The sequence below is a fragment of the Elgaria multicarinata genome, chromosome 7 (genome assembly GCF_023053635.1).
Source record: "Elgaria multicarinata webbii isolate HBS135686 ecotype San Diego chromosome 7, rElgMul1.1.pri, whole genome shotgun sequence".
NCBI classification, from domain to species: Eukaryota; Metazoa; Chordata; class Lepidosauria; order Squamata; family Anguidae; genus Elgaria; species Elgaria multicarinata.
The window spans coordinates 3,864,809-3,880,002 of record NC_086177.1 but is presented as its reverse complement, the minus strand read 5'-3'; the positions used below and the strand labels follow the sequence as shown (position 1 = coordinate 3,880,002).

Genomic DNA, 15,194 nt, shown 5'->3' with positions numbered 1-15,194 from the left:
CCCACATCCAGTGCTGCCAATTTTCAGTGGCAATGGGAGGCTACAGAAAAGGCCAGAGAGGCTGCATGTGGCAGGGGGAGCAACGGGCATCTCTGTTTTAATCTATCAAATTACCAATTCCTAGTAGTTCCACTGTGGCCTGGGGGTGGGTGGGGCCGTTAGTTCTTGTTTTCAAAGTCTTTAATTTTCCATGATGAAAAGTTTAAGTTATACGTACAATCCTAGAGTTGTCTCCAATTTTGTTATGAAACTATTTTTTTTTTTTAGAAAAGGTCTTTGTTGTTATAACAGTCTATACTGTAGATTCTGACCTGTGTGGAGCATTGCAATCTTTTCTTTAAGAGTACCTCTTAAATCCTGTTGAAATTGGTAGGAAATAAGCATAACTGTTCTATTGGTTTCAGTAGGGCCAAAATGCACGACTGCCTGAATTGCACCTAATGTCAGATTCCTTATGTTTATCATACTGGTTTCGTCAGACATGCTAGAACTTTAAAAAAAAAAAACTCTTGTGAAAATTATTTAGACTTAATTAGTTTGGCATTGGATTAGATTGCATTGGAAATGCCTTCTGTTTATTCCATTTGTGGAGTTAAACAGATTTGGGACTTCCCTATATTTGGCCTGGAAACCCCATGTACAGTTCTCAGAACCTTTAGAGAAAGATGAGGAAAATATAAACGTAACAAATGAAATTGGATGATGTAAGAGCATTTTTTTTGGGATGAAAATGTGCGGTTGGGAGTTCTTTCCACCTCTTGCCTATGAACTATTGTACACTTATTTCTTCCCCATTACCGAAAATGTATTTTTACCCTTGGCAGGCAAGTAGGCAGAGTTTTAAAAGACCCTTCACCCAGCAACTCTCTGCAATCAACACCAATTGAACAATTTCAGCTGCAGAGAGGAGGGCGGTGCTGTTCAGGAGCGAAAAGGTATTGAGGGGGGCACTCAGGCTGCTACTGCTTTGTATCGGAGTGGAGAGGGAGTTGTGATTAGTCTGTAGATGAGGTTATGACAGCCAGTGTGGTGTGTTGGACTGAGGCTCAGGAGATCTGGGTTCCATTCCCCATTTGGCCATGAAGCTTACTGGGTGACTTTGGGCCAGCCACTGACTTTCAACCTAACCTACTTCACAGAGTTGTGAAGATAAAATGGAGATAAGGAGGATTGTGCATGCTGCCTTGGGTTCCTTGTAAGATATAATTACATAAATACATTATATAAATGTAATTATAAATAATTGAGATGTGAGAATTGTTTAGAACTTCGGGGACAAAATTCTGTTGAATATTGGAGTGGGGAGTGTGTATTGAAGTGGTTCATGTATCACATTGTGAGAACTGAGGGGAAGAAGAGATTGGAATCCAGGTGAGGAAGAGTTCAGAAGGGGGCTTTTAAACTTTCAGGGCTGTTGGAGCTGTTTATGGTTGGAGGGAATGTCATAATTTTATAGACTATAATAGGCCTGTTCAGACAACAGCTAAGCCATGGTTAGGCCACTTACCCTTTTGCAGCAAATGGTTAGTGAGTGTGTTTAAAATGTGGTTATGTAGCCACCATGGTAAGGTGACCATGGCATGACACCCTAAGTCATTGTTATCATGCTACCCTAAGTCATAATGACCTTGTTCAGTCGACACACTAAACCTTGGTGATTAAGCATTTTGAGCTAAACATTCATTATGGTTTAGCATGCCATGTGCACCATTCCTAACCATGATGGCTACATAATCATAGTTTTAACAAATTCACTAACCATTTGCTGCAAAAGGCTTAGCGGCCTAACCTTGGCTTAGTATGTCATCTGAACAGGGTCAGTGAGGAAATGCTAGTCCGAAAGACAGTACTGAAAAGTGTTTAAGTAATATAAGGACAAGGATATTTTTTAGAAATCTCTTTAGATTTGAGTGTAAGATTTATTTATTTATTTATTACATTTATATACCGCCCCATAGCCGAAGCTCTCTGGGTGGTTTACAAAAGTTAAAACAGTAAACATTAAAAAGTATACAAAATTTAAGAAACATCAGAAACATAAAAACAACAATATAAAAACAACAGTATCCATTTTAAAACAACAGTCTTGATATTCAAGACATAGGGAAAAATAGGACTGAGGTGATGGATCTGTCAGCATTGCAAAAGTGAGAAAGTCTATAAATTCTCTGCTATCTTCATTGTTGTTTTTTGAAACACTTCTAAACCTTTAATTGTCGTTTTCAATTTGCTGTTCATTGCAAGTAAGTCATGAAGTCATCTAAGGGCTTTAGGAAACTAAAACGACTTTAATCTGGAAAGCAAAGCTATAATTAGTCCAAAGTTTCTTTAGTGTCTCATAAAGACCCATCAATGGCATACATATTGTAACATGTGAATTATGGCAGTAACTGAAGAATATCCTAAGTTCCACATACCCAGAACAATGGATGTCTAACAAGGCTTGAGATATATTAGCTGTTAAGAAAAAATCTGCAATGCAGTTTCTTTATTGAAGATTGGTAGGCTTGAAAGGTTTAATAGAATATCAGCAGAAGTTGCTTACTGTTCTGAGACGTCTATGAAGTTATCAAAATTACATATTATAACACTGTTTAAATATCTGAAACGCAAAAACAGAAATCTTTCAAACATTTTCAACCCTTGTCATATAGGTCAAAAAAGCTGTCTGTCCCAGCATCAGTTGTTTCTCGAATAATGGGAAGAGGTGGGTGCAACATTACAGCTATCCAAGATGTCACTGGTGCTCATATTGATGTGGACAAGCAAAAAGATAAAAACGGAGAGAGAATGATCACAATAAGGTAGAATGCATAAGATCTCATTTTAAACTTCATGTTTTTCAAATGGATTTTAGTTGCACTGAATTGAGACTTACATTCCAAAGACTGACACCACCTTCTCTGTTTCAGGGGTGGAACAGAATCAACAAGATATGCAGTACAGCTTATTAATGCCCTTATTCAAGATCCTGCCAAGGAACTGGAAGATTTAATTCCTAAAACTCACATAAGAACGCCTGCTTCCAGCACCAAATCCATCCATACAAATTTTTCATCTGGCGTCAATACCGCTTCAGCTACAAACAAAAGCTCATTTCCCCTTGGAGCTCCATCCCTTGTCACCTCACAGTCATCAACACTGTCTACTTTCCAGTCTGCTAACAAACTAAGCAAGAATGTCCCAGCAAACGTGCGTTCTTCTTTTCCAGTCTCTCTTCCCTTAGCTTATTCCCATCCTCATTTTGCTTTATTGGCTGCCCAAACTATGCAACAAATTCGTCACCCTCGCTTACCTATGGCCCAGTTTGGAGGAACATTTTCAACCTCTCCAAACACTTGGGGACCCTTCCCAGTAAGGCCAGTTAACCCAGGCAGCACAAATACCTCCCCAAAGCATAACAGTTCAAGTCGTATAGGCAACCAGAATGGCAATATTTTGCCGTCTGAGTCTACAGGTTTAGCTTCTAGCTGTCCTGGTACTGTCTCTTCGGTAGTTGCATCTTCCCAGCCACTTTGTGTGACGAGTAACCGGACTCCATCATCGGTCAGAAAGCAGTTGTTTGCTTGTGTTCCTAAAACCAGTACCATGACAACAGCAATCTCAACTGTGACAACTACATGTAGCACACTGCCTTCAGCTTCTGCACCTGAAAACGCAGGGCATGTTCCCACTACATTTCTGCCCTCCAGTGTTCCACAGGCACAGCAATCTGCACTTAAAACAGATGCTGTTCCTTCTGCCGCAGTACCCAAAGAAAAGGCATCCACGCCAGAACAATCTATTGGAAATGCATGTGTGCCATCGTCAATTGCTGCTAGCAGCAATATTTCAACAGGCAGCAATTCAGGAGCCCTAGAAGCGTGCACATCCAGCAGTCCTGCACCTCCAAACAATGTCCAAGATGAAACACTGCCAACCAATATGTCTGATTTAAGTCCTCCCATATCTATGCCTTTTTCTTCCAGTTCAGAACCCACTCCATTAAGCTTAGCTTCACCTAGATCGGTTGCTACAGATAATCAGGACAACGGTAACTTACCTCAGTTAGCTGTACCAGCACCCCGAGTTTCTCACAGAATGCCGCCTAGAGGTTCATTTTATTCAATGGTACCAAATGCAAACCTACATCAAGAACCTCAGTCTATTTTTGTTACAAATGCAGTACCTTTAACACCTTCTCAAGGTCCACCTCCTACAGTTCAGCTATCATCACCCATGAACGTTATGAACGGTTCTCAGATGCATATTAACCCAGCAAACAAATCCTTGCCTCCTACCTTTGGGCCAGCAACACTCTTCAATCACTTTAGTAGTCTTTTTGATAGTAACCAGGTGCCGGCTAACCAAGGATGGGGAGACTGTCCACTGTCCACACGAGCAGCAGCAGATCAACCTTTCACTGTCCAGTCTACATTTATAGGTAACTCTGTGCTGGGACACATGGAAAACGTACATCCTGATAATTCGAAGGCTCCAGGATTCCGGCCTCCTCAGCGAGTTTCAACTAGTCCTGTAGGTGAGTTGCTAAGGTTCTGCATGGAGAAGAAGAGATAATTACTATTTTATTTACTCTATTTGCAAAAAAGGCCATCAAGGCGGCACACCACAATTTAAAACCATTTAATTGTGTTGATGTCCTCTTGATTACCATTGAAATAAACCTTCAGAAAATGGGTTTCTGTGATTATTATTATTATTATTTATTTATATAGCACCATCAATGTACATGGTGCTGTACAGAGTAAAACAGTAAATAGCAAGACCCTGCCACATAGGCTTACAATCTAATAAAATCATAGTAAAACAATAAGGAGGGGAAGAGAATGCAAACAGATACAGGGTAGGGTAAGGAGGCACAGGGTAGGAATCCAGAGGAATCCTGAGGACCAAATTGTGGTGGGTCCTTAGCTGTTTTTACCCAATTGATGTTTTCTTTACAATGTAATGTGACAGGAGATCTGGGATTCTGGATGACCTGTGAAGCATGGAAGTTGGCACACAATACTGAATCAGGTAGCTCCCATGAAATGATGAAAAATATGGAGATTTTATGGCCTTCATCATTGCAGAGAACTGTTTGCTTAAAACTCCCCCATACCAGTCCATACCCTAATTTCTCATATTTTACCCAACATTGTAACCTACTGATTACTAAACAAAATGGAAGCAAAAGTTGCAGTTCTGTAAGAGAGGGCAAGAAAAATTGCACCACTAGAATGATGCTGGCAAGGCACATTATGTACAAGTGAGACCTGCAACAAAATGTTCCAGTGTGGAGTGTTCCTATTCACTCTTATAGTCAGTCAGTCAGCCATGGCCTCTTCCAGGATAATCCATTCCATCCCCTCCCCCGACATTCAGTTAGCATTGTAATTGGTCACAGAATAATCTGTGAGCTAATTGGATTGTTTTGGAGTTCTTCCCCCTTAGGGATTTTTGAAAATGTTTTTGTACTTTTGCAAACCTATGGGTTCCTCCAAGACTGCTAATGCCTCTCTCTTGTGCATAGATGGTACCATTTTGGCTACATAAACAACACTCATGCCTGAATATCAGAAACAGAGGGAATGGTTGCCTTTCTGTGTGCTTCAAAATTGCCTGGAATTGCTTTCCTCAGAACTGTTCATTAGCATTTTGATGAATTCAATAGGTGCTTATTGAACTTCCATTCATAGGTCCTGACAGCCACTTTGTATCTAAGTAACCTGTTTTTGAAAGAATTTTGAAAGAATTAGCCATTAGTATCAAGGTACAATGCCTGAAAGGGATTTGCTCTGTTTGTTTCTTTTGTTTGTTTTAATCTTAGAGCTTTTGTCATAATGTGACAGGACCTGTGTAAGTTACATAATTCAGTAACAAAATGCAAGGCCGGCCTCCCTCTCTCTAGCTAACTCATGGTATTGGCCAGCATCTTCAATAGGAATAAAAAATGGAGGGCTAACCTTAGCAGTTTTGCAGTTTCTCAAAAGCAGATGAAAGCATCTTTATTCAGAAGAGGTTTGGCCTAGATTGATACGGTTTAACCAGGGTTCTGAAAGCAAACTTAGATTTATTTACATGACTAGCAATAGTATTTAATGCTGAACCTAGAGTAGAGACAGTGGATTGGGGCAATTTGTGTATACAGAATCACACACTCCTGATCTCTGAGCCCTGGATTATGTTACATTTGCAACATGCTTTGGCATTATGTGATCTATGGAGTTTAATTTATATCTATCTGATGAAATTTCCTCTTCAGTATTGGCTCTGGGTTTTTACAAATGTGGATTTCCCTTGATCAAGTTAATCAAAGAACCATTTTCTAAGCATAAGCAGTATTTTCAGTCCCCAATCCTGTTTATACTGTTAGCAGTGCAATTCTGCAGAGGCAAGAGTTGGAACAAGAATTTTGTTCAAGTTACTACATTGTTGAAGTTTTGTATCCTTTTTGACCTGTTCCATTCAGAAAAATTAAGTAAGCTAGGGTGACCATATGAAAAGGAGGACAGGGCTCCTGTATCTTTAACAGTTGTATTGAAAAGGGAATTTCAGCAGGTGTCATTTGTATATATGGGGAACCTGGGGAAATTTCTTCTTCATCACAACAGTTAAAGCTGCAGGTGCCCTGCCCTCTTTTAAATCTGGTCACAGTATAGCTGCAGTATAGCTCCTGCACCTTTAACTGTTGTGATGAAGTGGGAATTTCACCATATCTACAAATGACACCTGCTGAAATTCCCTTTTCTATGCAGCTGTTAAAGATACAGGAGCCCTGTCCTCCTTTTCATAGGGTCACCCTAAGTATGCACCAACAAAACATGCCCCCCCCTTTTAGGAGCTTCCCCATAAGGCTGTTAATACTTAGAAAACTAACTGTTGCATCAGAAATGTTCCTGAAAGCATAAGACTCTAGCTCACTTTCACAATAATAAGTTGACATAGCTCTGAAAGTAATTTGATTATCTCTCAGCACTGGCAGGATTTTCCTTTCACAAACAATAACTCATTACACAATAGAACAGGGGTGGGTAATCTGTTGGACTACAACTTCCATCATCCCTGCCCATTCGGTTGGAATCCCCACTTCTACAGAAGACGCTGTAACAATCCAAATTAATCTGCTGCCATTAAGTATTCTAATATAATACAGTAGTGCATCTCAAACTTCGTTCTAAGGACCCAAGTAGAAATCCCTTTCACACTTTCATATGATCCCAGAGACCCTAATGATAACAGAGGAGGAAATAGAGGTGCAAGCGGCTTTCTTTTAATGTTTTCTTCACATACTAAAGGCAACCCATTTTTCAATTTATACATTATTTGAGCTGGAAAGCAGTCTGCCTCTTAAGTGGTACAAGTATATGCAGTGTTAATCTTAAAGGGCTAGTTTAAATGCTTGTCATTATTTCACTACAAAACAAGTGGTGACTTGTAAAACTTTCATTTTGCCTCAAGCAGTGCTTTTTAGTTGAATTTGATTCATGCAATTAATAGTGAACCAGGGCCAAGAAACCTGTGTACATAGTTCTCCCTCAAGCATGCCTGTAAATTTGAATCATGACCGTAAAGGAGAATTTTGGCAGTTGGGTTTTAATTTGGAAGCCTTTCAACTATCCAGCATGTGGTAGTCTGCAAAGAACAAGCAAACCAGAATAGTGGTCCTCAATGCAATGAAAGTGAAAGAGCCATTAGAACGCACAAGATAGGTGCACTAAATTACATTAAGAGGTAACATTGAAAGCACCAATATTCATTAGCCATTTGGAAAGAATTTCTCTCAGGTTTAGAACCTTAATTTGAAGTAAATTATATTGGTCAACCATGAGAAAATGGTCTTCATCACCAGATTGCTACCCCATCATTGGTTATTACTGCAACAGAAAGGCAAGGACAACATCTAAAAATTTAGCTCTGAGCTGTAGTCCTCTGAAGGTTGTGTTTCATCACTATGAGGTTTTCTAATAGTGGTTTAATACAAGCAGTGAGACTGAAAATTTAATGTGAAAATTTCACTCTAACTGCATGCTTTAAAGTAACTAGTATTGGTCCAGGCTGCTATTATTCGGCCTCAGCCTGAAGATAATTTTAGATTGCAAAGCTACACAAATAACATTGCCTTCTTAAGATTATTGCTTTGAGGTTCCTGGGGTTGTGACTACAAGCTTAGTAATAGTTAATGAGTATTCATATCTTGTACAGATTATCTGCAAATATCCTTTCTTAAATGGTGGCAGGAGAGGTATAGCATTGTGGTAAGGTATATTTCCAGATTAGAAGAAAAAACATATAAAAACACAGGATGTAATGGAAACACCCCAAGCATAAGTCTCTATATTTTATGCTAGATAATTGAGCAACTGCTTCTCCAACAAACAGCTGTCTTCCTCTGAACAAAATGGAGCGTGGGTGTTCTGGAGTTATTTTCTCAGACATAATTGTATTAATTTGAGGCTTACCTTCTATAGATCCATCCAGCAGCTCCTCAAACTCCTCTTCAGCGCCCATGGCAGGTTTTTCAGCAAATATTCAAGGAGCACGGGTTTATCTTCAAGGGCCAGCACCTGTTGGGACTCCCAGCTTTAACAGACAGCATTTTTCACCACATCCTTGGACAAGTGCTACAAATTCATGTAGGAGCTTTGGGGGTCTGTCTAATTCAACTCTTCGGTCTGTTGGTATTGACCTTTTTCCTGGCTGTATGACTTTAACAAAACTTAGAACATTGATTAGAAAAATTGAGGCAATGTGAAGAGAGGAAATTACTGAATTAGTTTAACTGACATCTTAAGGGCCAAATTAGACATGACGTGTAGTAACATCTATATTCCCCTCCTTAGAGAGTTTGAGCAGAAGAATAGAAGGGGCTGGCTCCCACCACCACCACACACACACACACACACACACACACGTTCACATTTGCTTTTCCGTCCAGTGGTAAGGTTACTTTTCCCACCTTGGTTTAAAAATTTAAACTAAGAGATTTATACAACTGTATGCCACATTTAGTTTGGACTTAAGGCTTTTAACAGCCTTTAAACATAGTTATGCATTGTCCTAGACAAGAATATCCGAAGATAGAGAGTTGATATTTAACTCATAGGTTGAATCTTAGTGCTGAGCTATATATTATGTCTATTGTGTGAAATCAGCCCAGCCTTGACTGCTCTTTCAATTAGAAGAGCAGACTGGAGAAAGTTGCAATTATGCACACATAGGGAAGGAACGAACTGCTAGCTGCCCGCCTTTCATCTCCTTATCTCTCTCTATAGTGGTCTATTCCCCTTAGGACATGGAGAAGATAAGAAAATTCACCAAGTGGCTCTTAGATTGGACTGTGAAGTAGTCAGGTTTTTTCACTATATAGGTGAAAATGCACCATTCCTGGTCAATGTTCAATCATGCAGAAATGTTCATATATAATTATTTTTAAATGGAACATGAGTTTAAGGGATGGTTTAACCTGTAGGGCCATATAATCCCATGGCTATATGGGTTAAAGAGTAAGAAACCTGGAAGATGGTACAGGAAGTATACAAGTCTAAGGAGCTTAGATTACTTCTACTGGGTGACACATGTTTTTGTTCACGCTGATGATCTGATACATCAGGAATGGGTAATAAGCACCCTGTAAGCCAGACTTAACCCATGGGTCCCCATCTGGCCTTCTGGCCTCTCCTTCCAGACCCCACTTCCTCAGCCCCTTCTTTCTGCTGCTCAACTGTTTCCTGCTGACCACAGGGGAGGGGAGGTTTAAACATCACTTTCTCCCATGATGCGATGAGTGAGTAGATGTGAATGGGGTGGAGGTGGGTGAAAGAGAAGTGGGGAGAGAAAATGGTAGTAGAGGAAAAGAGGAGTGTCCCTACTCACACATGTCTTTAGCCCCACCCTCCACTGATAAGTAGTACTGATCACTTTCCTCTGGAAATGTTCCTCTTGACTTAAAGGTTCCCCACCCCTGAGATGCATCATAGAGCTCCTTGTCTAACATGTAATTTTGAGGGCACAAGCTGAGCTGTGTTCAGTCCTAAAAGCACCTACTGCTATGACTGAACTGCCATCATGGAGGCTTCTCCCATTGCTGAAGGAACATATTATATCTTCATTTTAGTTGCACTACAGTTCAAAACACTATTTTCATCTCTTTCAAAATATTGATACTTCAGTACTAAAAACATTTAGTAGAGTTAAGTTCCACTGCATTAAGTAAAAGTCTACTTTTGTTGAAGTATTAAGAATCTCATCTGTAGTGAAAGAACTCTCTAGAACAGCAGTTAAGGTAACTGAGCATTTCATATGTAATAAAGCAAGAGAACTGTTTTTTCATCAGGTGAATCTCCTATTCCATCAGTTTCCTCGGGATCATCTTCACCCCTTTCAGCTGCTTCTGCACCTTCCACCCTGGGCCAACCAAAATCAGGGAGCACAACTCAAGATCGAAAGGTGCCACCGCCTATTGGAACAGAAAGACTTGCTAGAATTAGGCAAGGAGGTTCTGTCACCCCTACCCCCTTGGGAACCAACTTCACAGCTCCTGTTGGACACAGTGGCATCTGGTCATTTGGTGTTAACAACGTTTCAGGTGAGAGTGTGTCTAAGGAAATGACCTTAAGACTGAAATACATCTATTTTGAGATAAATGGGAGAAAGTTTGAAAATACGTTGAGGGGGAACCTCCTATTGAGCTTTTACTGAGTGTTGCGTAAAGACCTCATTGTTAAGACAGAAACTTAGCATATTCAGTATTTTAAAAGCATATGAATTGTCTCCTTCCTGGTGTATGCGAGAGGGTGGAAACCTTCCATATGGGAATGTGGTGATATCAAAAGCAGTCTTGGTTAGAGGAATGTCCTTCCTTGAGAGAAGAGCCAAGAGTGGCTGAAGGAGTGGTACTGCAGGAAAGTAAGGCTGTACGGGGATAAGGAGCTGTTCCGTGGCAGAAAGTGCGGGGATGAGGGTGGGAAGTGCGACTAAGGGCAACAATCAATGAACCTTGTGCAGCTTAAAAAGAGATGTGGATATAAGAAGGGAGGAAGCTCCAAAGTGAATCTTCAGGTTGGTGTAATTCTTTCCCAAGAGTCAATGTAGGAAATGGGGTATAGGGGTGATGGATATGGAAGAGAGGTGACAGTTTAGAAGAGGCATTTCTTGATAATCAGAGAAGGGAAATAACAGGAAAGAAGACCATTCTAGAAGGAATTCACAATAGATTGGATGAGAAGGAACCATTAGCAGGCGATATAGATAGGCAAACGTGGATCTTGGAGATGTCGGGATAGGAGTGGTGACAGGAATTTCAGGTGGTTCTTATCTCATCTTTAAACGAGCCCTTTGTTGTTTTTCTAGAAGGTTTGTCAGGTTGGTCCCAGCCTGTAATGGGAAATCATCCAGTACATCAGCAGCTGTCGGATCCGGGCACCTTTTCCCAGCATCAGCCAATGGAGAGAGATGATTCTGGGATGGTGGCTCCCTCAAACATTTTCCAGCAGCCTATGCCGAACAGCTTTGTGGATTTCTCTAAAGTACGTTTTCAGAGGTTTTTTCTCTTATACCCCTCATGTACAGAGCCCACACAATTGTAAGAATGTAAACCAAATTTACTATGATAAACAGGTTTCATTTCAGTAACATTCTTTCTGTGTCTCTGGGAATTTTCAGTGAAAGTTTGTAACTGCCGATCTTCTATTTTAGGGATTTCTCAGCTTCCTGGGAATCCTTTCCAGAGGATGTTGTCTATTGGATTTTTTTCCCCAGTCAGTCTTAACCACTAATTTGGAGATAATATTCTAGATTGCCTGCATTTTAATCCAGTTTTAAAGAAGAGCAATTATACAGTAATATACTGTTAGGGTAATGTATGTCATCTGAAGGAGGAGCACTTACAAACTACTGCAGTTGTCTAGAATCTTACTGCAAAGATCACATTTATTATGATAGAAGAGGAGGAAAACATATGGATGGGGGAATTTCAGGACTGCCACATCCAGTTGGATAGGATATTCACAAGCGTTAAACAATATACATTATCTTATAAATGAAGCCAAGTTGACCAGTTTCTAAAAGAGGCATCTCCATCCCAGATAAGAATAAAATGTGGTTTTAAATTATATGATGAACATAGGGAATGATATAGATGCATGTTTCTTAACTCTTCTGTGGATCTGGTTCTTTGCTGTTCTTCACTATAAACTCTTATTCCTTTTCTGTTTTAGGGCCTACCAATTTCCATGTATGGAGGCACTATAATACCTTCTCATCCGCAGCTAGCTGATGGACCAGGTGGCCCTCTTTTCAATGGACTGCATACTCCAGATCCAGCATGGAATCCTATGATAAAGGTTGTCCAAAATTCAACAGAATGTACCGATGCTCAGCAGGTGCAGTAATTAACCCCATTCTTGTACTCTTCAAGCCTCATGCTTCTGCTTTAAATAATAAAATCAAAGACTTAAAAGAATGCAAAAGGCTTCTAGCGTTTCCAACCTCATGTTACCTTTTTCTTTAAAAAGTATTTTAAGTGTGCCTTTTTTACATATGGTATATGGCAAAGGTGAAGTCAGAACTTTCTAATATGGTTACTCAGGTTAGGCTTCTGATTAAGTGATTCTGATTACATGCTCTTGAAAATCAAACTAAAACAAATTATAACAGCTAATGAGTGTTGGTGGAATCTGCCTTGACACTAGGATATTTGTCTAGGAGGAGGAGATCTTCAAAATCTGGTCACTTTATGTTGAAATCAAGCTTTACTTTAACTAGACTTTGGGGGTTTGGCCTCATTGAATTTATTTTATTGTAAGGGCGCAATCCTTTGTCGATGCCCATAAGCCTCTGAACTCGGAGGTTTACAGGCATCCAGTGCAGAGCGGGAGGAGCTGTGAAAGTGGTCTTCTCCACAGTCCCCCTGCTCTGCATTTTGACTAGACAGGTTTTCCAGCTGGAGCACATCTGAGCAGGAGGGAAGGAGGCCAGGGAAGCCTTGGGATACATTGTATCCCAGGGCCACCAGTCCCCTCCCTGCCCACCGGTACACCCCCTTTAACCCTTCTCCAAGGTTGCAGGCACAGCTCTCTCTGTGTTGGCTGCAAGGGGGAGGGGGAAGGGACAGGGAGCACAGGTTCCTGGATCCACACTTGGAGCGATGTCTCTGACCTCAGATCCAGGAATCCAAATGATCCTATGGTCCCCCAGACACTGTATAGTGGCTATAGGATTGCTCCCTAACTCTTTGTAGTGGCATTGCAGCTATACCCTGAAATTAACTTCCTATTTTGTAATGTTTCTTCCACTGTAGATTTGGCCTGGTACCTGGGCACCTCACATTGGAAACATGCACCTCAAATACGTCAACTGATTTAGGAGGGCCTACCTTTCTTTTCTTTTCTTTTTTTTAAAGCCTTGTTTGGAGAAACCTTGGAAGAACTTGGGAATTTTTTTAATGTGCCTAACTAAGCAACTTTTTTCTGTGGGCTGTAGCAAGAGAAACTTGTTTGCCCGTTGTGTAAGAACAAAATGAGTTATCTATTCAACTGATTCTGTTCTCCAGTTAGTTTAGCCATTTTGAACTCAAAATCGGATGAACCTAGTGCTTTTGGCTAAACACTACTGAATGCTACTCGTATGCAGCAGAGAACTAGATGATTACATGATTTCAACCTTTTAGGGTGGTAAATACATGTATAATTGTTTACATACTTAAAAGGAAAAACGTTGAGTAAATTTCATGTCGTATAGTGGCTCTACTTTATGTAGCCTGTATTAATGTGAAATATTTACCTGAATATTCAATAAAAAGATGAACATTATAGGCTTTGTGTACTAATCTTAATGATGTACTGCAGGTTGCTATTGAATGGTACTGCCCAATCATGTTCCATATGTAACTTCTGAGAAATAGGAGATGGTACTTTATTGTATAGTTACTGTCAGTGTTTAATTTTAGTATTTAATACATTCTTAGAAGTTTGAAGAAGTGTCCCTCGATTCAACACTGTTTCTAGTATTATTCACTGGACTATGCTTGAATACACTGGAGGGCAGCAACATTACAGCTAATGTTGGGCACAGAGAAGAGGGACAGTTCAGGTACGTGCTGAGAACCTGAGGCTTTTTCTATACCCAACTTAATGTACTTCAAAACTAAAATGAAATCCTTTTTTAAACACAGTGAGTTCTTCCCATGTTTTAACCTTAAAGACAGTCAGTCAGATTTATTGCTTTTAGCCAAAGCCCTTTGAAAAATGTACAGTGCGGATGATTAAAATATACATAAAACTTAGGAAAGAGTTAATCAGTAGAGATAGGTGTCACCAGCCTGGTACCGTCTACATATATTGGACTACAACTCCCACCATCTCCAGCCAGCATGGAAGGGCACCAGGTTGAGGAAGGTTACTTCAGCCGATAATATTTTATGTTTTGGGCCAATACTGATGATAGCCAGTGGTAGTGACATAATTTTAAAATCATTATTTTATATCATATCTATATCAGTAGTGCTAGCTTGAACAATAAAATGTAAATGAAACTCATCTTCTGCACAGTTAACTGCTATCACTATTAAATACATTTTTCCTAATTTCCTTTAGTTGCAATAGTAAAGAAGGTAAATGACAGGTCACATACCATGTATCAAATAAAAAAATCACATCCAATGGACTATGGTAAGAAATCCTTAACTATAAATACAAAAAACTTTCCCCTAACATTATTATATGAGGGACGATATAAAACACAGTAAGATCTTCAGGTCCAAAACAAAAATGTTAGAGGGCTAGAGTATCGTAACCTGGTAAGCAGCATGAACAGTGTTCATACTGGGCTTTATGTATTCTTTCCAAGGGGCACAGACATATGTGTGTAGTAATCTACAAGGGTGTATATGTACACAAATAAGCTCAGTTTAAATACTTTTTCAGAGTAGCTTCTATTTGCCTTCAATTTTTTTCTTGTACATCCACTGAAGTTTATTCCATGAAAGGCCATATTCAGGCATATGGTGGGCACCATAGCGTACCCAATTCTTCATTAGCAATTCTGTATTCATTCAAACATTGGGGTTTTTTGGTAACCAAGGATTATCCATCCATTGTGTGGCACGTGTGTGCCCGCTCCTCGCCCAAGCAGTTTTGTGCACAAGTGAGTGAGTAAGTTAGTATGCATCCGTGCCCCAAGCCACATGTGGCTCTTGAGGTCACACCCTTGCAATA

The 15,194-nt window shown here is 40.0% G+C and overlaps 1 protein-coding gene across 7 annotated transcripts in view; it reads left to right on the top strand.

The window, feature by feature from the left end:
- ANKHD1 (ankyrin repeat and KH domain containing 1) overlaps positions 1–13,790 on the top strand; it is a 121,320-nt gene extending 107,530 nt beyond the window's left edge. For 3 of the 7 annotated variants that reach the window (XM_063130129.1, XM_063130132.1, XM_063130126.1), the window contains 8 exons: positions 825–935; positions 2,655–2,804; positions 2,913–4,519; positions 8,451–8,660; positions 10,316–10,567; positions 11,332–11,507; positions 12,198–12,362; positions 13,280–13,790. In XM_063130129.1, the coding sequence (XP_062986199.1) occupies positions 825–935; positions 2,655–2,804; positions 2,913–4,519; positions 8,451–8,660; positions 10,316–10,567; positions 11,332–11,507; positions 12,198–12,362; positions 13,280–13,339 (2,731 nt within the window). In that variant the 3' untranslated portion in view covers positions 13,340–13,790. The remainder of the gene's footprint in view (positions 1–824; positions 936–2,654; positions 2,805–2,912; positions 4,520–8,450; positions 8,661–10,315; positions 10,568–11,331; positions 11,508–12,197; positions 12,363–13,279) is intronic. The other 4 variants (XM_063130128.1, XM_063130127.1, XM_063130131.1 and 1 more) reach the window with 4 other exon arrangements.
- The last annotated feature ends 1,404 nt before the right edge of the window (positions 13,791–15,194 follow it).